Genomic DNA, 20,451 nt, shown 5'->3' on the forward strand with positions numbered 1-20,451 from the left:
CTCCAGTGACCACTATGCATCAGAGGGTTAAGCCCAGTAAGCCACCCCCACGCTCCGCCCCTGCTCTACACACTTTATATAGTAAGGTAAAGACCCTACATTAATACAGAAATGTAAAACTGAAACTTTTGATTTAATTTACAAAAGGACGAAAAAAAGAAGAGGAAGAAAAAGGGTGAGGAATATTATGGATGTTGTTCTAAATATCAGGTCCATTTGAGTAATGTTGCCCTGTAAGACTTAATTAACTTTGATTAATTTAAAAAAAAAAAGTCTACTTTACAAGCCATAACGCTGTAATGGGATGCAATGGGGTGCAATGCACTCAAAGACGCATCGAAAAGGAAGCTGCTGCAGTCGCTTGTTAGGGCTCTGTATTTGGATGATTTTACGCAGAATATTCTGTGCTTACAAAATCACAGTTGATCCCATGGAACACCAACCCCTTTGCTAGGCTCTTTGTGGGCGGAGCCGGAGGGTCGAAAAGGTAATGTGATCAGTGTGCCCATCATGTGGCTGTGGAGATCGTCCGCAGTCTTGAGTGTGGTAGGGAGCAGAGGAGTAGTGAGAAGTATGGTAAGTGGACATAGCACAGATAAAACCTGTCCCCTGCTTTATATTGCCAGGAGTCTAAAAAACGCGAATATGTCTTCTTATATCCGCTGTAAAACATTAAGTGTGGCTATTCTTAGACCGCAGTGCAACAGATAAATGGATCCGATGTTTGTGTTGCTTCAGCTGCTAACGCTAGCTTAAACCCGTTTATAGCGGACCAGGCCAGGGGCGCTATTTAACAGTTCAGCCTCAGTCGCTGCACACAGCGGACTCTGTTCGAGCTTATAATAGATGTATTTTGTGATGCTACAATGCTTGGGTTGTCTGTATGAAGATTAAAAACACCTCTAAAATTGCTAGTCATTCCCGGTGATAAGAGAGCTAGGTGATGTAAGCTAACGTCAGAGAGAGCCCGTGTTTTTGTGTAATCGCTTTATTTCCTCATTTAGACCGATTAAAGCTGCTATTGGGAATTAAAACGAAGGCTGACTGGAGACATTTGTTTTAATCAGCTTCCCACCCCTCACCCCCTCCTCTGCTTATTAGTGGCAGGCTTGTGTAAAGGTACGAAATGTTGCCTTTACAGATTAAACTTGTTATGTGTAGAAACTGATGGGCGGAGACGTGAATGGTGACACAGATGGGCCAAAGGGCACCTATCATTGAGAACACTGACTAACTTGGTTTCTCTTAGGCCCTATAATAAACCCATCCTCCGCTGTTACTTAACCACACAGCCTCACTCATGCACGCTTTCCTTTCTTCACCTCTGTGCAGTGTGCTCAGGTGGGAGACTGGCACAGTGCCAAGTCCATCTATGAGTTTTCTGCCAAGGACATAGACGGGGATGAGGTGTCTCTGGAGAAATACAGGTAAAAGTAATATTAACACAATCAACCACTTGGCACCAGTAGTTAATGCTTGAAATTAGCATTTTAACCTCACTTTGTGCTCTATTTCGCCAGAGGGTATGTGTGCATAATCGTAAACGTAGCCTCTAAATGAGGGAAGACCAGGGTAAACTACACTCAGCTAGCGGGAATGCACGCCTCCTATGCTGAGAAAGGTTTACGCATCCTGGGATTCCCATGCAACCAGTTTGGAGGACAGGTAAGGTGGATAAACTCCAGCTGCCTTTATTTTGTGCTTTCTCAAACAAATTATTTATGTGGCCATAAATGCAACATGAGTTAATTTCACTGTTCTGTGTGAATAAAGTGGGCTGGCAGAGAGGAGACCGTACTAATTGATTTGCACTCTGTACCAAACATGCGTGCTAGACTGTTGCATACTTCGGATCTATTTTCCAATTTGTTATATTTATATCTGTGCATGCTAACATTTTCTAGCTTAATTTAGTAGTTGTTTGTTGTTTTTGTGGCATTCAGGAACCAGGGACAGAAGCAGAAATTAAAGAGTTTGCCAAAGGTTACAATGCTGAGTTTGATCTCTTCAGTAAGATTGAGGTGAATGGAGACAACGCTCACCCTCTGTGGAAGTGGATGAAGGCTCAGCCCAAAGGCAAGGGAACCCTGGGAAAGTAAGTTATTCTATGTTTCTGTTTTCTTGGCAATATGTCTGTCTTTTAATAGTGTACAGTGACAATGTTAATGTCGTATCATTCATGTCCTCCTGCAACAAAACCTTCCTGTGTCACCTGTAATCTCATAAGTGAAGTCTGTGACTGAAATTCTGGTCATGGATAAATACAAATTCTGTGTTTCTACACAGTTTCAAGTGTGGTAGCTTAAAATTGTAGCCATGGAACAGACTGAGTTTAAAGTATTTTGTAACTATTATAATGTTCCACGCGGTGTTGAAACAGCAGGCAGGCATGACGTCATTTTACCCTGAAATGGGAGTTGCTCTTAATCCCACTGCCTTCATCCTCCCTGCTTCTTGTCGTTTTCTGCTGAGTTTGTAGAAAGACGTTTACATGATTTCATTTCTTGCACTGTCTACACTTTGCTGCGTTGTAGAGGAACTCAACAAGGGACGTCAAAACCCTGTTTTTTTTTTTTTTTTTTTTTTGTTTTTTGTTTTTTGTTTGTTTTCTTTTGACTGAGTTTTGTATGTTTTCCTTCCAATAAAGAACACAATTCACATAACAGCAGGCAAAGAAATCATACAGTAAAATGCATAAAGTATCAGGGGCAAAATAAGGATCGTGGATCGTGTTGCTATGCGAAATGTCAAGTATTGTTTGTTATATGCAGAATATCCTCATTACTCACATCTGCGGGTAGGAATCTAATTGTCATATACAGGGATTTGCATAATTATTGATTTTTTTTTTTTTGTATGTTTTAACTGGGAGTAGGATAAAAGGTGGTGTAGCCAAAAAAACAGCAAAATCTGCACATCAGTGTAAACCCACAGAATTCCAGTTTAAATAAACAACAGACTTTTAATGTTTGCAGTATGGTTTTCATTTGTACTTTATTTTTTTTCCAACAGCAACATCAAATGGAACTTCACAAAGGTAACTAAGCTAATACAGTCAGAACTCAGAACTGCAATGCTCTTCAGTACTTAATGCTGTTTTTTTTTTTTGGGGGGTTTTTTTGTGGGTTTTTTTTGGGGGGGGGGTTGTTGTTTTTAACTACAACTGCATTTGAAAATTAATGCTTTTCATTGCTCTCTTATTTCTCACCAGTTTCTTATAAATAGAGAAGGACAAGTAGTGAAGAGATATGGCCCAACCGATGATCCCAGTGTAAGCCGCAACCACACTTTTTCTCCAGTATATACTTGTGCATTCTCTAGAATACAGCACCTTTTGAATGATGTGGGGTATAAGACGCTTTCAACCTCTGTGTGCATATTCTAGTAATTTCTGTTAATATATGGGCAAAGAGCCCCTGTGCAGTTTCTATGCTGATGTTAATGTCAGAGGACGACTGAAACTCTTCAGATTTTGAGACAGTAGGTTGTTTGTGACTTTTGCACAGTGCGTCTCATCACTCAGCATCCCAGCTCTGTAACCATCTGGTCTGCCCAGTACACTTATCTGTGTGTTATATGTAGTATTTGCTGTTATCCTTCAACTCTGCCGTAGTAACATTTGCATTTGTTTCTCTGTGCAGGTGGTGGAGAAAGACCTGCCCACGTACCTGTAATAATACAGTCTCATCTCCCATGTGTTTATTTCACCTTTGACCTCTCTTATGGACTTCAGGGTTGTGTCTGTGTGCCTGAACCAGTGACGGCCTGCCTGTAAACCCAGCACTGGGTGGGGCACGGCCTGATAATCCCTTGCGTGCAACTTATCTCCAGAGCCCACTCACACTAAACCTCGTATGACCATAAGAGAGAACATCCACTGGTTAACCAAAGTCGAGCCACTTCACAGCATACTTCAAACAGCCATTACTTTTTTTAGTCCAATACAAATACCCTCTGTTCTGAATGTTACTTTGACAAGTTTGTTTATGTGTCTTTGTCAGTTTTATGTGAAAACACTGAAGGCAATAAATTTAATAGATTTCTGCATAGCTACTGATATTATTGTTTGCACTTAAAACGACAAAGGGCCAAATGTTGAACCTGAAAATCATGGCTTATATAATGAAATTGGAAAATAAATGTAGTTGTGAATATTGTGTTGATGTGTTGCTTATGCACCTGCACAACAGAAGTAAATGATGGTAATTCTAAATTGCTAGAAGTGTCTGTTTATTTCTGATAGAGTATGTAAAAGCTTTGAACCACACAGCATTCTTATAACACATATTTTTCCATATAGTTCTCAAGGCCTTGTTTTTGTTTGTTTGTTTTGGGTTTTTGTTTTTTTTCTGTCATTTTCAGTCCAGTCCTTGACCATTTTTAGAGGAATGCTTGTTTGTTAAGCAACTTCACACTGATCTATGAATTATTTAAGTATGATTCATCAACCTGTGTTGTCTACACATAACAGAAAACTAAACAAAGATCCAGTTTTGTTTTTTTATTTTTTTGGTTGAATCTATGCAAAATCCCAGAGCTTGAAATACATGAAATAGTTTTTTGTTTTTCACCAGTGAGGTCATTCCTAAAAATTAAAAAAACAGGTTTACCGGCATGGTGTTCAGTGTAAGAAATTTGTGGAAACTGGTCAAGTGGAAGCCAAAAGAAGTGGCAGACCTTAAAAGTGCTCTACAGCAGATAAACAGTATAACAGAGTGTTAGGGCCACATTAAGAAAAAAAAACTAGTATTCATTTTGAGAATAAAGTCAATCCACCCCCCAACTTGCATGTCTCTAAAATACTTGTGAAAACGAATTGTTTATTTTGGGGAACTTTGTCTCATTTATACCTAAAAAAAAAAAAAAAAAAATTTTTTTCTTAGAAGCGATAATGAATGAATAAATAGGTTGTGTTATTGTGGATATTTTGTTGGCCACTGGTGTCTTAACACAACATACATCCTCTTTATTGCATAACAGTGTAACCACTGGCATCCTTGCATCATACCAGCCCTTTAATATGCACCAATACATCCAACTCTTTATAGTTCCTGTGTTGTTGTTTTTTCCCTTGTGACCAAATGCAGCTTTCTGCGCCATTGTTTCAACGTCCTTATATTTACAGAAGCTTCTTACTTTTCTAAGTTTGAAGCAGCACCTTCTTACTCACACGTACAGGCCTATCGTTGCCCTCCAGTGTATCCCGGCCTGCTGTTACTTTGCTGAGAGCTGCGGGCTCACGCTGTAGTGGCACGCGCCCTACCCGGTGCGTGATAATGACGATGACGCAGAACAGCGGCAGAGATGATCGGCACCGCTGGCACTGAGCATGTCCGCGCCGCTACACTTCCACAGCGATAAAACCTGCATCCGTGGAGTTATGTGGTGGGCATTTATAGCAATAAACATCGGACCGGGGTTCTGCATCCAGCAACATCTGGTTCCCGCTGAGGAAGGACGCGGCTGCGCATCGTGATCAGGAACCGTCCAGGAGATGGAAGCGGGGACTGCGGGAACCGGGGATGACGGCAGCCCGAGCGAGGCAGCGGCCGCTGGCCCATCTATGCAGCTTGAATTCGGGGACCCTGGTTCGTATGTTTTAGTGAAATTGTCAAACGGCCATCATTTTTGGTGGCGGTTTTATTAATAGCCGCCGCCTATGAAAGCTGATCTAACCCGGGAAGTTGGGCATAGCTGGGCTGCATCCTACCCTGCAAACAGTGCGTGGACACAGCTAGGCACAGACGAGAAAATCACACCAAAACAGATCCACAGAGTAGTAGCCCAGGGTAATCCCACTAAAGTGTGGGACTAAACAATAGATTGGTGGGTTGAATAACTCAAGATTGAAGTCACTGTGTTTTTTTAAATGCCACTGACTCACCGCAGGCTGGCACCAGCACAAGGTGCACATTAGGGATGTGTCCACACATTCCCACAAGACCAAATAAAGCTGAGCTGAGATGAAAGTTAATTTTCCCAAATGAGTACGTGGAAGTGTTTACTTGCATGGCAAACACACGACAGCAGTCATTTGTATGTGCATCATCATTAACAGGCTGACAAACACACCGTGAGCTGTTGAGCATCCATTGGTAAACGTTGTGTGCTCTCTCGGTCTCTGTCAGGTGTCATTTTATTCTCCTCCGCTTCTCTCCGTCCTCATAATTCTTGCCATCTGTCTGGTCCTCTTCCGAGCTATATCTGGAGAGTGGCTCATGTAATCTCTTGTGGAATTAAAACATAAATCACACAGTAATCTCTTAAATGCATATCATTTTCAGGCATTGCTGTGGACACCACTGCTTCACATACCACAGAGCATGCCATGGCATTTTAATTTTGTTATTTAATTTTGCAGCAAATTTCCTTTCTGTGCATGCTCAGGCGTAAGCGGTTCACAAAATATATCTGAATGCAAAGAGCTTCAAAATCTACCCCCATGTCCAGTTTCACATTAATGTCACAGCAACAGGCCACCATTTCTTCCCCCCAGCTGATAAGGAAAAGCTATAATCCTCTTTGCCATCAAACGCACAGCCCTTAAGGCATATTTCTCTCAACACTGACACAAAATATGTCATAACAAGAATACCTCAGTGAGCTCTCAGTTACTGTACATGTCCTTTAAACTCTTTTATTACACATTCAAAGTAAATTCATCTTACAGGTGGCCTGTCACCCACATACTAATCTCAGATGACCCAGTGGGGTTTGTCCTGTTTATTGCTTGCAGCTCAGTGACACGTTATTCTAGCCTGACCCTAATCCCACAGAGACTCTTTGTGTGCACGTCCACCCCAGGATACTCCTTCTCATTGTTTTGCCTGAGAGGCTTTGTTGCAGTACTAATCTGCAGTCTACAGGTGGATACATCCTGACAAAAGGCAGAACTTTTTGCCCCATTGCCACTCAAAACAGTCCACTTAACCCCTCAAAGAAATCATTTAATTCTTCATCATCCACTTATTTTTGTTTGTGCAATCGTGCGCATCATGTGTTCAAATACTGGTTTTTGTGTGTGTGTGTGCAAAATAGTGATTGAGCATTTTTGATTTTACCTATGGTGATGTCAAGTTGTAATCAGTCAGTTTGTCTAACACATATTGGATTGATTGTAATGACCAATAATTGTTTCCGGAGGATGAACACCTTTGGTGATCCCCTCACATTTTCACTGACACTACACAGTTCACCTTTTAGGCTTTGAACTTAGTGCCTGACCAATATATTTGTGGGGCGATGGACCAGCCGATATGAGCTATTCTTCAATATATTGATCCTGGTATTTATTATATCAGAAAAATACACATTTTAAAAGTGTCACGGTCGTGGTAGTGTCCTCCAATCTCTTTGGCTGTTGCTGTGGGTTTATGGCAGGCTTTAGTTTCTCTTAAAAATATCTTCTATAGTAAATACCAACAGAACAGTGTGTACTCCAATTTTTTCTCTGTTGTCTCCCTGACACACAAAATCTTGCACTTTAAAAACAATCCCACCACAAACACTGCAAGGTAGGAACCAAAATTATTTTGCAATAGGTATGTTGAGATAAATAGTAATTAATAAACTTAATAATGAAAAACCATAAAATTGTATTATAAAACCTGATGTGCATTATAAATCAACAGCAAAAGTTACACAAATGGCATGTGACCAAAAATAAATGCTAGCGGAGTAACTATGGTTACAAAGGCAAAGAAGAGAGGGAAGAAACACCGCTCATCTGTGTTATGAGTGGTTATGTTGCATAGTTTGTCCACCAGAGGGCACTTTGCACTTTCCTGTTGGTACCTGAGCTGAGCATAAACAAGTAATACACTAACAAGATTATTTTTACACTGTGTTGTCATATCATCTTAACAAGAACTCATAAGTAACTGCACATAATAAATGTTGGAGAGATCTATTTATGTTTCATGTGTTGGAAAGAAGAAAATAATTGCTGATATATTGGATTTCTAAACTGTCAAATATTGGTGTCAGTTTTAAAAATCTTTCTCTAGCTCTGGTCCTAACAATTGCCATTAAAAGATGAACTCCATTAACTGTTAGCATCCTGTAACTGTAACCTAGGAACATTGTACTCATGAGCAAACACATGTAAAACTAATGACACTCCTGGGAGCCTCAGCTGTGCATTGTCTTTAGAGCTACTCAGCAAACGCCCCACTGAGATAGTGAACAGCTGCTATTTTGAAGCAAAGAGTCGGTAAGAGGAGAATACACTTGTATTAATGGCCTTGGAGGACTGTGTGCTACCCATACTTTTGTTAAATCAAATATTCTGCATGTTAGTTTAAGTTTATGACAGTTGAGATCATACTTGCAAATTATGTGATCAGCAAACTGCTCTGTTATGATTAACTGACAGCAACATCTGCTACAGTGTCTGCTGTGTACTTTAACATGGCTTTCTCATGCATTATCTCAGCAATGTTTTGTTAACCTTGACTCTCATACAACATGAAAGTTACCATGAAGTTGCTTCCTGCTCTCTCATCCTATTAAATACATACAAACACAGCCTAGTTGCGTCCTTCCTGCCGCTTGGAAAGATTTTTTCCTAATCCTTGCATGTGATTGGTCGGTGATGTGATCTGGACACCTCGGCCAATGGCAGCACTCAGATTAAGAAGGAAGTCAATCCAATAGAGTTTTTACCTTCTCTCTACAAATCTCACTGATCCAGGAATAGAAAACACAGACGGTACGCTGCAGCAGCCTGACTGTTGGATGTCAGTTTCACTGCATCCAGTATCTTGTTTTTCTTTCTGGATTATCAAACAATTTTTAACTTGTAGAGACTAAACTCTTCTGCGGTGAGTTTAAACACCAATTTACTTGGCAAGATTAATAAATGCCGCAGAAGTAGCGTTTGAACATTTCCATTTTTAAATGAACTAAAATGAAATGACCCTGAGCCAAGGAATGTGGAACAGAATGCTAATGACAATGCTGCTATACTGGCTTTTTCAAGCTCTGCAGATAAAGTTTTTCGAGTTAAAACCTACAAAATTAAGAAAGTTTGAGCTGATGTTGCATACTATCATGTAGTGCTCATAATCTATGTTGCTACTCTGAACTAGGATCCTGAGCATCCACAGAATGAGTCTGGTTGTTTCTTTCACTTTGGGATATTTGACGTGTGCTTTCAGTCTAATTTGGGGCTAATTATTTAGCTTGATATTAAAGCTACATCTGCACACTCACTCATGCTGAGTAATGTACAGATGTGGGCACTGAGTGAGTGAAGTGTGAAGAGTTTACAGCTAAACATTTTTCTCCTTCTTTCTGTCCACAGATTCAAGCAGGAAGGCTCAAATAACAGAGGTGCCATTGTTGCTTCACATTCTACACCCCTCACCTGTCTCTGTGTCTTGCATCTGCTCGATCTGTTCTCTCATCTATTTGTTGCTTGAATAGTTCATTTCATTGTAACTTTCATGGGAATAATACACATTATCTGTGACAGATGCCGTCCCCATTCGGATCAAGCCAAGGGCATGAGAAGAAGATTGGCCACAGGAGGGTCGATGCCTCTGGAGAGACGACTTACAAGAAGGTTTTTCTTTTATTGTTCTTTTTTTCTTTTTTTTTGCCTGTTTGCCTCTTAATACTGTTTGTAGGTTTTCGTGGCATCACGATTTCAACTGTTTGCCACCCACACCTTGGTCTGTTGCTCTTTTCTTTGTTGTCCGCCTCCAGACAACCTCCTCTGCTTTGAAAGGTGCCATCCAGTTGGGTATCGGATATACTGTTGGCAACCTCAGCTCCAAGCCCGAGAGAGATGTGCTCATGCAGGACTTCTACGTGGTTGAAAGCATCTTCTTCCCCAGGTACATTCATATCAGTAAATGTGCATACAATTTCCATGAGATATTGCTTCTTATCCTCTTTCTGTTGTCGCACTTTACTCCATACAGCGAAGGCAGTAACCTCACACCAGCCCACCACTTCCCAGACTTCAGGTTTAAAACCTACGCCCCTGTGGCCTTCCGCTACTTCAGAGAGCTTTTTGGGATCCGACCGGATGATTACCTGGTGAGATACTTATTTTCTCTGATGACTCACAATGCACTCAGTGTATTTAAGTATCATCTAAATTACAGTGTAACTAAACTGTTATTCCTTTACACATGGGATGAGCAGTGAAGATTTTCATAAACTAAAGATAGCATAGCATAGCTTAGCCATCAGTCTCAATTCATCAGCTAATATCCTTCTACACATCCTAGTGGAAAATCTCATATAAAGCACATTATTTAAGTTGCATTAGCCTTCCTACAATTGTCACTGTCTCTGCAAGCCACTTTGTAACCCACCTCCAAAGTCATCCTGACTGAAATGTGTGACTTGATTCCGAGTATTTTGCTGTAATTTAACTGTTCTCTCTCAAACTATATAATCCTGCCCAAGACCTCCTATTTGTCAATATTTAGCTTGAATTGTATTTGCATAGTAGGAACATTGTGGGAAAAGCAGTATGTCAATATCATTTCCACCAGTTATTAGACATGACGCAATATTTTTAACTCAGATGATCATGTGACACGGCAAGGCGCCCATCATGTGTCCATCCACAATTTAAATATCAGTCCTCATCCTGGAGAATTAGTCAGAGTATATTAAAACTTACACATAATGATCTTCACCCGTGTTGTGCTCAAGGTTAAAGTAATAGTTGCTGTGCTGTGAGCACCTTTACATTTTTACAAGAATTACCCTTCTCCCTAAAGCATTGGTCAGATTTCAGTGAAACTTGCACACAATGATAACCTAATGAGTTTCCACTCAAATCATGCCCAAGGTCAAGGTCAAGATCAAGGTCCCAGTTCTCAGTTGCACGACCATTCACACACTGTGCATGTGCACATGAGGTGACATAGCGTGTTCTCAGCAGCACATTTAAGCTCACACTCTACCTGTGCCAGAGGGAGATTAGCTGACTAAAGCCTTCCTTTTAAAATTCCAAGTAGTGGCAGCAGACGGTTAGAGCGGTTTGTTTTTGTGTCTGCATGTGTTTGTGCTGCCGGTGGAGGGGTGGAGTAATGAGATAATTGCATTTTGTCAGCTAAGCCATAGAAAATTGCCTTCCTATGTGAGGCAAATTAGCTACAATCAAAGGGTACGCGCTTACCTCTCAGCTCATTTCTCCAGCCTCCAACCAGAGAATTACCTCAAATACCTCAGATGTCAGATATAGTGAGAAGTTTGCTGATGCTACTGGAATGCCTCCATTAGGCTAAAGCTTAACGAGCTTTGGTAAAACATCATCCCTGCTTTCTGTACACTTTCATAAGATAAATGAATGCAACAGTAAAGATAGTAAGTTCATTTGAGTGACTAATACAGCATTAATTTGTAGTAATCTCAACAGTCTATACACACATAGTTTCTTTTTTGTGCTGATGAGTAATGTCGAGTGAGTGGGTAGATGCATTAGTCCTTTGGTTGGATGGTGGAAAGCTCTAGTGGCTCAAACATGAGCAAAGCTATGCAGCCACCCAAAAAAGACATAATGAATATTGTACGAACTTCTGACTATCTAATTATTCTGTCAAAACAGGTGACACAAGCATAATATGAAATTAATGAATTAGTTTGCTTTTGTAGCATTTGCATGTTAAAAACATGTTTCCAGAGATCGTAAAGTCAGACTGTTTGAATTGAGGTTAAATTGTACTCTGTGTTTTATCTGTGCTTCTGTCTAGTATTCTCTGTGTAATGAGCCACTGATTGAGCTGTCAAATCCAGGAGCTAGTGGCTCAATTTTCTACGTGACCCGTGATGATGAGTTTATCATCAAAACTGTGCTGCACAAAGAGGCTGAGTTTCTGCAGAAATTGCTCCCTGGATACTACATGGTAAGTATCTCATCCATTAGAATCATTTTGGGAAAGTAAAATGAATGATTTCCATAAGTGTGATAATATGTTAGGAGTTGGAGAATGAAATCTTGCTTTGGGTTTGAACTGCACATGCCACAGAAACTTCGAGTCACCTTTATCCTCTTAATCCAAACCTCCGCGGTTGGCCCAGGTTAGCGGTGATGTCAGCAGGTGGTGGTGTTGTGATAGGTGAGAGCACGGAGTTAGGCTGGGTACTCCTTAATTGGTGAAGCACGGACACGGTGGAGAAACACAAGCATGAGCTGAGGCCTGGTGTTGAGTCACGCTGTTTCGCATGTGCATGGTACTGAAATGGGGTGGAAGCCACAGATTGCAACCAAAATGAACCACTAATGTGCCACATTTTCTTCCCTGCGCCTCTCTCCCTCCCTCTATAAATCCCTCTCCAGAACTTGAACCAGAACCCCCGGACTTTACTGCCAAAGTTTTTTGGCCTCTACTGTGTCCAGTGTGGAGGAAAGAACATCAGAGTGGTTGTGATGAACAATATTCTACCACGCTCCGTGCGCATGCACCTCAAGTTCGACTTAAAGGGCTCAACATACAAGCGGCGAGCATCCAAGAAGGAAAGAGAGAAGTCCAAACCCACTTTTAAAGACCTGGACTTTCTGAGTGATATTCCTGAAGGCCTCACACTGGACCAGGACACATACGGCGCTCTGGTCAAAACGCTGCAAAGAGACTGCCTGGTAAGAGGGCAAATAGAAAGGAGCTGGATAAACTGGTCTTTGTAAAAGTAGATTAACACTGTGCATCTAGCAGCCAAGCCAACCACACATCTTCCTGGTAGTTCATGAAAGAATTTGAGGAAAGCAGAAAAAAAAGAAGCTTAAAAGGCTCTAACATTAATTCCATACTCAAATATTCATAGTTTTCCTCAAAGATTTCACAAATATTTATTGCATTTTATGTGTTTTACATCAGGTTCTGGAGAGTTTTAAGATTATGGACTACAGTTTGCTGCTTGGGGTCCACAACAAGACCCAAGCAGAGAGAGAGCGTCAGTCTCAGGGCTCACCCATCAAAGGAGGGGATGAAAAGAGGCCCGCAGGGCAGAGATCCTTGTATTCCAGTGCCATGGAGTCAATACAGGGAGGCTCCACATGCAGGGACACTCTGGAGCAGGATGACACGTAAGACAGCACTTCAAAAAGCCTCTCCTCATCCTCACCTCAAATATGCACACGGTAACTTTTCTGCTCTCTTTAGTATGGGTGGCATTCCAGCTATGGGTGCTAAAGGGGAGCGCCTCCTGCTGTTCATTGGAATCATTGACATTCTGCAGTCCTACAGGTAGGTGATCAGTGTGTGCTACTTGTGAGACAGTGTGCCACTGAAGAAAACGCAACAACTAAGGCTTAGTTGGGTGCAGAAGTAGCACCGTTCTGGGAAGATTATTAAGAAAAAATGCACTGTTAATACTCAAACCCTTAGTTTTTTACTGGGAACTACTTATGTCATCAAGCATGTCATATTTTAAATAGCTGCAAAATCATTTAATAATAATATGCAGGTGGAAGGAATGAGGATCTACATAAAGGTTGATTTCTATTTTTCTTTTTATTTGGGAAGATTGCTTTATGTCGGCAATATTAGCCACTGATTTAGCAGTAAACTGCTAGATATGTGCGGCACCTAATAAATAATTGAATTTTTCCATCTGGCAGGCTGATCAAGAAACTGGAGCATTCCTGGAAGTCCCTCATCCATGATGGAGTGAGTATCTTTTATGTAACTGTTATGTAATAGTTTGAATCCAAGCCCAACAGACCAGTCTAAACCATATCTTGTTTTTTGTTTTACGGCATATATTAAGGATAGAAAATGTTTATATATTTTATCTTCACTCTTTCTTTATTGGGACCTGTATTCTCCCACAGGACACTGTGTCGGTTCACAGACCGAGCTTCTATGCTGAGAGGTTCTACAAGTTCTGTAGCACAGTTGTGTTCAAGAAGAGTTGCTGTGAGTTCGTGCACAGGTCGCAGTTTGTAGTGTTTCCTCTGGTCCTAATAAAGGGAACGAGTCCAAGTAATCCGTCTGCTGAATTTACAGCACTGCGATCGTCTCCATCCAAGAGAGGACGAGGGGTTCTAATGTCCAAGTCCAGTGCAGGAGCCAGCTCGACGGGGCAGCGTCCTTCACTGACTGATGACAGGCCAGAAAACTTGGACAACTTGGAGAACCTAAGAGGAGCTCGCAGTTTCCCCATGCTGGAGGACAATGGTATGACCTTTTCTAAGCTTTAATGGAAAAAAATGACTTGATAAGAACAGAGAAATATTTCCCACAGGGTGCACAAAGGTTTCCTTTAAGGGTTTTCTTTCTTTCTGGTAGAAGGGAGTTTTTCCTTCCCATTGTCGCTAAACCGCTTGCTCATTAGGGGCTTTACCTTTACCTTACAGTCTAAAGCACCTTGACGGAACTACTGTTGTGATTTGTGTGTTAGGAAGTTCCTTAAGAAAGCTTACGTCTCCTTTGTTGTTGTTGTTTTTACACCAAGTTAAAAGCTAATACAGCAACACGATTTCTAACCTTGACACTGACGTCCTCTATTTTCTGCAGCTGAGTGCTCCTTTTCCCTTTAAGTAAAATAAATCAAACATTGTTTATTATTAACGTGCAGTGAAGCAGCAGCAGCATAGCAGCATCAGAAACAAAGTATAAGTAAAAGTAACAAATCAATACTAGATGACACAGGAAGGGAATAATATGAGGTGTGCACAACAATACCAGATGGATATTACTTCAGTAAAAAAGGGAGCATTTGTAAACTTTCTAAGACCTGTAAGAGCAAGAATGTAAGAAGACAATTAAATTTGAATTTTGCACAGGTAACTGAGTTTAAGGACCACTGCAAGCATATGGCAGAGTTCAGATATCAGAGGTTCAGAGAAGAGTGCAGTGCAGTGTCGTACACTCAGATAGATCTTTGTTCTGTGGTACAGCCTCCTGAGATGCACCTTTAATGTTAGTGTGCTCTGTTTCTTAAAGAATTTATGTCCTGTTCATTTTTTCATCTCTCTTGCGCACACAGCTCATGATCTCTTACTTAACTATGCCCCTCAGGGAAGGAACCGCCCTGCACCCCTCCTTCATTTGAAGATGCCACCACAGCATCTATCGCTACCACTCTGTCATCAAACAACTCCCTACCCACCACCCCATTCGATACACCTGAGCACCCTCGCTACAGGAGGCAAATGCTTTCACCAAACATTTCCAGGTGAGAATATCTGATGAATATAAAATGTTATATCTAATCTGCTCTTATGATATTGTTCTTCCACGGTCATGCTTGCTCTGTGCTTCTGTCTGCTTTCAGGTCACAAAAAGAGATAGTTGAGGTTCACGGTGAACGCCAGGACACCATAACAGTGGAGGTGGAGCTCAGGTAGATGCATATGCAGTGCAAAAATCCCAGGATGGTTTCCATTTATTCATATGTGGTATTCTAACATTGTTCTATGTCTTGGTTAATGCAGTAAAATCCCAAAGAGCACGGAGCTCACACAGATGACAGAAATCCCCACATCCAGCCATCCAGCAGCTGATCCTCTGCTTCCTGTCACTGCATCATCTATGTCATCCACTCCTCCTTCTGTTAACCCCTGCTCTCAGTATTCATCACCCAGCCTTCCTCCTTCCTTTGTGTCCTCCTCCTCCACCACCTCTCAGTGCAGCGGGTATTCATCCTCCACACTTACTTCATCAATCCGTCCGTCCACCAAGCCACTCACATCTCCTGCTTCTGCTCAGTCTTTAAGCCTTTCTTCTCCAGTCTGTCATTCTGCTGCACGATCCACAGGTCCAAACAGCTCCACCCTTCCTCCTGCATCAGCATTCACCCCCATCTGTCCGGCATCCTCTCACTCCTACTCCCACAACTCCTCTCACCACCTGCCATCGACGCCCCCCTCCTCTGTCCCTCAAAGCCCCCAGGTGTGTCAGCAGTCACCATGTACGTCGCGCAATCAGCTGTCTGTCTCCAGCAGCCACGACTCACTGGATGGAGAGGTGCAGGTTTCCGACATATACTTTGTAAGTTCCCCTGTTTTCGCACTCCAATTCTTCTGGTTCTTGTTTTGCAGAAAATATTCCACACTAGATACTAACCAGTTTAAAGTAGGTAAAACAAACCACAATGATCATACAGCTGATTTATGAGAAAATCCATTTTCAGGGAGTAAAGATGATTTTATCTGATGTTTGTCTTTGATCTGCTGGGTCTTTTGCAGTGGCCCAGTCAGGACAGCGTGGTAGAGTTGTGATGGTGAGGGGGGGAGAGGGGGCTCTATCTGTTTGCACGCACTATAGGAAATGCTCCTGCTTTTCAAAATGCTTTATTTCAACTGAAGCATGAGGCTGCCAGGAGCCACCGTCCATGCTTTTTGATTGTTGCCTTTTCTGCACAGCATGATTCTTAGCTGCTGATCTGCAGTCATTCCTCCTCTCAGCTTCACTCACAGCTCTCCACAGCTCTATCCTTTGTGGGATTTTGTTTGTCTTTGCTGCATTCTTCCATTTATTCCACATTTTCTGCTTTATGTTTCTCTTATAACTCCTTCTATATTCTCATGCATATTATTTTTCCATATAATTTTATGCTCAGATCACTTCATTTTCATGTGTGTGTCCGTGTGTGTGTGTGTGTGTCCATCCATCAGTATGCAGATGGCAGATATTGGGTGTACTCTCCAGTTCTTGGCCGTCGTAAGCTAAACTCTAGTTCAAGTTACAATGTAAGTCACCATCAAAGTAGTTAGCTGTGCATTAGTCCAGGTGATGTTTGTACATACTAGACTACACTGGTAGTAACTGTTCCATTGGGCCTGTTGCACACATAGCTACTTAATGATCTTTGAAGGTAAAATAAAGTCTGTTTCCTATGATTTATTTCATGCGGATGTCACAAGAAAGGGCGCTGCATATAAAACTGCATGTTATGTAGCTTGTTGACAGTAAAGATTAGTTGGAACGTGTAGGTTTCTGGACCTCTAAATGAACGTAGTACAATAGGTAAGGATAAATGTGTGTTTGGTTGATGATTTGATTGTTGTAACAATGCTTTTTGGCAGTAAATCTTATTCCATTGGAAAGCCAGTTTTTCCCCTTAAAATGTCCCACATTTATAGGGCAAAGGCATGCCTACGGTTCCTAAGTGCTGACAGGGTGAGAATCTATATTGCCGTGGTAACAATGAAACATTGGACAATGAAAGTGAGGTCTCTAGATGAAGAATAAAATAAAAATTGGTGTTGATGTAAATACCAATGTTAACTGCAGTTGTTAATTTGTAAACATGATATTGTGTTGTATTAATGTAAACATTGTACATCAAAGTGGTATTGGATCTGATTGTCTAAAATCTGGCAGCATTCAGCGTGGTGATGGCTGAGGGATCAAAGCTGTTCCTTAGTCTGTTTTTGTCATTGTGGATCTGAAACATCTGCCTGAAGCGAGATGTTTCAGATCCATAAATGACCAAGGTGAGATGGGTCTTAAAGGATTTTATTAATTTTCTTGGGACAGTGGGAACTGTGCAGATATCGGCTGTATCCTTCAATTTAGAGATCGCACTTGGGTTCACTCCAAATAATAATGCAGCTTAGTTTTGTGGAACATACAATCAAGTAGCTCATCCAGACCAGTAAAATGTGGCACGCTGGGGGAAGACGCCAACTGACCATTGCAACAGGGTCCATGCTCACAGGTGCTGCTAATCAGGCACAAATCAGCCAATTGATTGTCAGCACCTGGGGTACCAGAGGCTCGAAACAAGAGTCAACAGCAGAATAAGCTGTTTGGCATTAGCAGAGAAGATTTGGCAAGTTTTTCATGGCCTCGACCCACAAATGCATTTTCCTTACAAGTGTGGCAGCAGAAACAGGATTTCCACCAGGAAATCCTTGGCAAGAAGCAGTTCTTTGTTACAACAAAGAAATAATCAACCAAACACAAATGTCCTTACTTTTTGTGCTACATTTAATTGACTGTAACTTGTACTTGCTTTGTGCTTTTTAGTGATGTTCAAGCTTCTTTGAACCTCTTTGAATGTAATCATCCTTTCTGAGGCAGTAAATGACCATGGCGCTAACGTTTTAAGTTTCCATATTACATTAATTATTTGTGACTTTAAAAAGCAGCAGCGAAATAATTTACAAGCAACAAAGAGGGGAAGTAACATCTAGTTCACACAGACCTAGTTTCCCTTTTGAAATGATAGAGAAGTTGGAGAAGTCGCCCTTAAAGCTGATCTGCATGATTTGGACAGAGTGGCTATGGCTTGATCTGATGATGAGGCTTTTATTTCAGATTCTGATTTTAATATTTATACATGCATCACCTTCAGAAGCCACAACATGCAAAACTGCACATTGCAGCTTTAAACTGTTCCGGGAATAGGGATTGTCTCTGCAGAGCTCTGTTTCCCAAATCAGTGTTAAGTCCTCTGCTCTTCTTTCTTCTTGCGCTTCCCTCTGCCGGCTGTGTTTGGTAACAGCAGACTCAGGAGGATCGGAGCTGGGCGTACTCTCCTCTGCACTGCAGCTCAGAGTCCAGACGGGGCTCAGATGGGGAAAGTGAACCAGTAGGTGCACGGTTCATTCATGAGTCAAAGTTAAATCACAGAACAGACACGAGTGGACGCATTTGCTTTGCCAGCCTCTCTAATGTTAATCTTCTCGTTCTCCAGTAACTTACAGAGGAGGCAGCATCGGTGGGTGCAGCCAGAGGTCATCTGTGAGACTTTAATGATGAAACCACCAGGACGCTACGAAGAGTTCACGCTGATTGGCCAAGCTGCATGTGAGAGCTTGCTTTGCCAATAAAAACCAAAGGAGTGAACTTTTTTGGAAGTATTTAGCTGAGCTGAAGAAACAATCAAAAACCTTACAGTATTATAGGCAACATTTTAAAGCATCAGCTCCAGGACAATCTTACTGATATCAAGTGGAGGTATCACGCTGGCACTGTGAATGCTTTCAGTGTTATAAAAACGGGGCTCTCTGTGCAACAAACACAACATGATAAATTTTAGAGTTGATCCCAAAGTTTCCAGAGATACCAAACCTTCACGTGCTTATTTTCTGCCTCTTATCCAGAATCAGGTTGCCGGCTGGAGGCAGGCGAAGCAACATAGTCCAGATATCACTCTCTCCAGCTCTGGCTATGCAATATGGACATACTGTACGTGGTACTTCTTTGTTTTTGACTCTACCTGACTTTACAACTTCATGCTTTATTTGTGTGTCCATTTGTCTTTTTCACTAGAGGCATGTCAAAGCTGTGTTTAACTTTATTCCTAGCACTTTATCGGTGTACCAGTGGCTAAGGTCTTTTTATTATAATTATGTGTTTTATTATCTTGTCGTCAGCTGTTGGTCGAAAACACACTCAAACACAGTTGATGTTGTGGGTGTCGTGCGTGCAGTGTTCTCTCTCTTTCAGTCCACTCGACAAACTCTGATCTCACGATGAAAGCTTTGTTTACATTGCCTTACTGATTTTAACTAAGGTATAATCGTAACAGTTGTTTATTCATATTTTCTGATAATATGTAACGAACACAAACTCTTAAATCCATATGCGACTGTGAGAAACTGCGTTTTATAGCAGTTTAAACAAGAAATCGGCCAAGCACTTACTCGTTTTCCATATTCAAAGAGGTCAAGAGAGGGGAAAAAATGAGAAAAAAGGTCTTTTGTAAATTGTTGATAATCTGTGTGTGCTGTACCACATGCATCTGTGCCCTTATGTCTCTGTCTGTGCATGTGTTTGCATGCGTATAACATGTGACTGGGAAACGAATATTTTTTGTTTGTCAAAAAGTTGCTATCGCTGTTCAAGGCCATGAAAGTCCGAAGCAGCTGCACGCCTGCTGGCTACGCCAGAAGAGTTGAATCGGCCGAGTCTTCAGCCACCCCAGATTAATCAAGATTTACCAAATTAAACAAAGTACGAACTGAAGCATCCAAGAAAAGGCACGCCATACGATCCTTCTTCCACACACTGTGATGCTGGCTAAAGCAAGTTTGTCCCCCTGACTGTGTCCATAAGCAGCACTGCACCACATCACTGTATTATTTGAAGTTAACCTGCCTCGTTGTAGGTGACGGTGTTTGTAGCTGATCACTGTGTAAAATATAATTAAATTATATTGTGTAATTTGTTGTTGTTGTTGTTTTCTAAATCACGGTCACAAACCAGTTGTCCACTAGATGGCACCAGAGTGTCTCAGAAAAGGAATTCTCAGTGCCTGAAACGTTGCACAGTGTTTCTCACCCCTTTTAGTTGAACCGTAGAATTAAATTGCATAAAGACATATACCAGAATATCATCTGCTTATAGGTCATTTTATTGTGTTTCTAATGGATGATAAAAGGGGGGCTTGTATTTAAAGCCACGCATCCCACTCCTCCACATCACACTGACATTTCAAGGCATGCAAACATAATGATATGACATCTCGACTGCTTTTCTGGAGATTGTATTTATGTATTTATTTTCATAAATCGCCAGAGGACTTACTGCTATAAAT

At 41.4% G+C, this 20,451-nt stretch overlaps 2 protein-coding genes across 10 annotated transcripts; both read left to right on the top strand.

Annotated features, from left to right (window-relative positions):
• Positions 1-439: 439 nt before the first annotated feature.
• LOC113010408 (phospholipid hydroperoxide glutathione peroxidase-like) lies at positions 440-4,213 on the top strand. Its single transcript, XM_026149424.1, has 7 exons — positions 440-576; positions 1,333-1,427; positions 1,521-1,665; positions 1,944-2,095; positions 3,013-3,037; positions 3,212-3,271; positions 3,642-4,213. The coding sequence occupies exons 1-7, from the start codon at positions 511-513 to the stop codon at positions 3,672-3,674; spliced, it is 576 nt and encodes a 191-aa protein (XP_026005209.1). The 5' UTR covers positions 440-510; the 3' UTR covers positions 3,675-4,213.
• A 678-nt stretch (positions 4,214-4,891) lies between these two features.
• Positions 4,892-20,078, top strand: LOC113010406 (phosphatidylinositol 4-phosphate 5-kinase type-1 gamma-like). 9 transcript variants are annotated; one of them, XM_026149413.1, is made up of 18 exons: positions 4,892-5,588; positions 9,305-9,333; positions 9,476-9,565; positions 9,709-9,839; positions 9,927-10,044; positions 11,715-11,867; positions 12,302-12,601; positions 12,837-13,045; positions 13,122-13,205; positions 13,580-13,628; positions 13,793-13,877; positions 13,968-14,138; positions 14,982-15,138; positions 15,238-15,306; positions 15,398-15,953; positions 16,580-16,654; positions 18,415-18,501; positions 18,607-20,078. In XM_026149413.1, exons 1-18 carry the CDS (start codon positions 5,495-5,497, stop codon positions 18,607-18,609), a joined length of 2,460 nt encoding a protein of 819 aa, XP_026005198.1. In that variant the 5' UTR covers positions 4,892-5,494; the 3' UTR covers positions 18,610-20,078. The 9 variants fall into 9 exon arrangements, with proteins under 9 accessions (XP_026005198.1, XP_026005200.1, XP_026005201.1 ...); XM_026149415.1 differs by having other exon boundaries at positions 4,893-5,588; positions 18,418-18,501; XM_026149419.1 differs by lacking the exon at positions 4,892-5,588 and adding an exon at positions 5,598-8,710.
• Positions 20,079-20,451: the final 373 nt, after the last annotated feature.

This window comes from Astatotilapia calliptera, chromosome 18, assembly GCF_900246225.1.
Source record: "Astatotilapia calliptera chromosome 18, fAstCal1.2, whole genome shotgun sequence".
NCBI lineage: Eukaryota > Metazoa > Chordata > Actinopteri > Cichliformes > Cichlidae > Astatotilapia > Astatotilapia calliptera.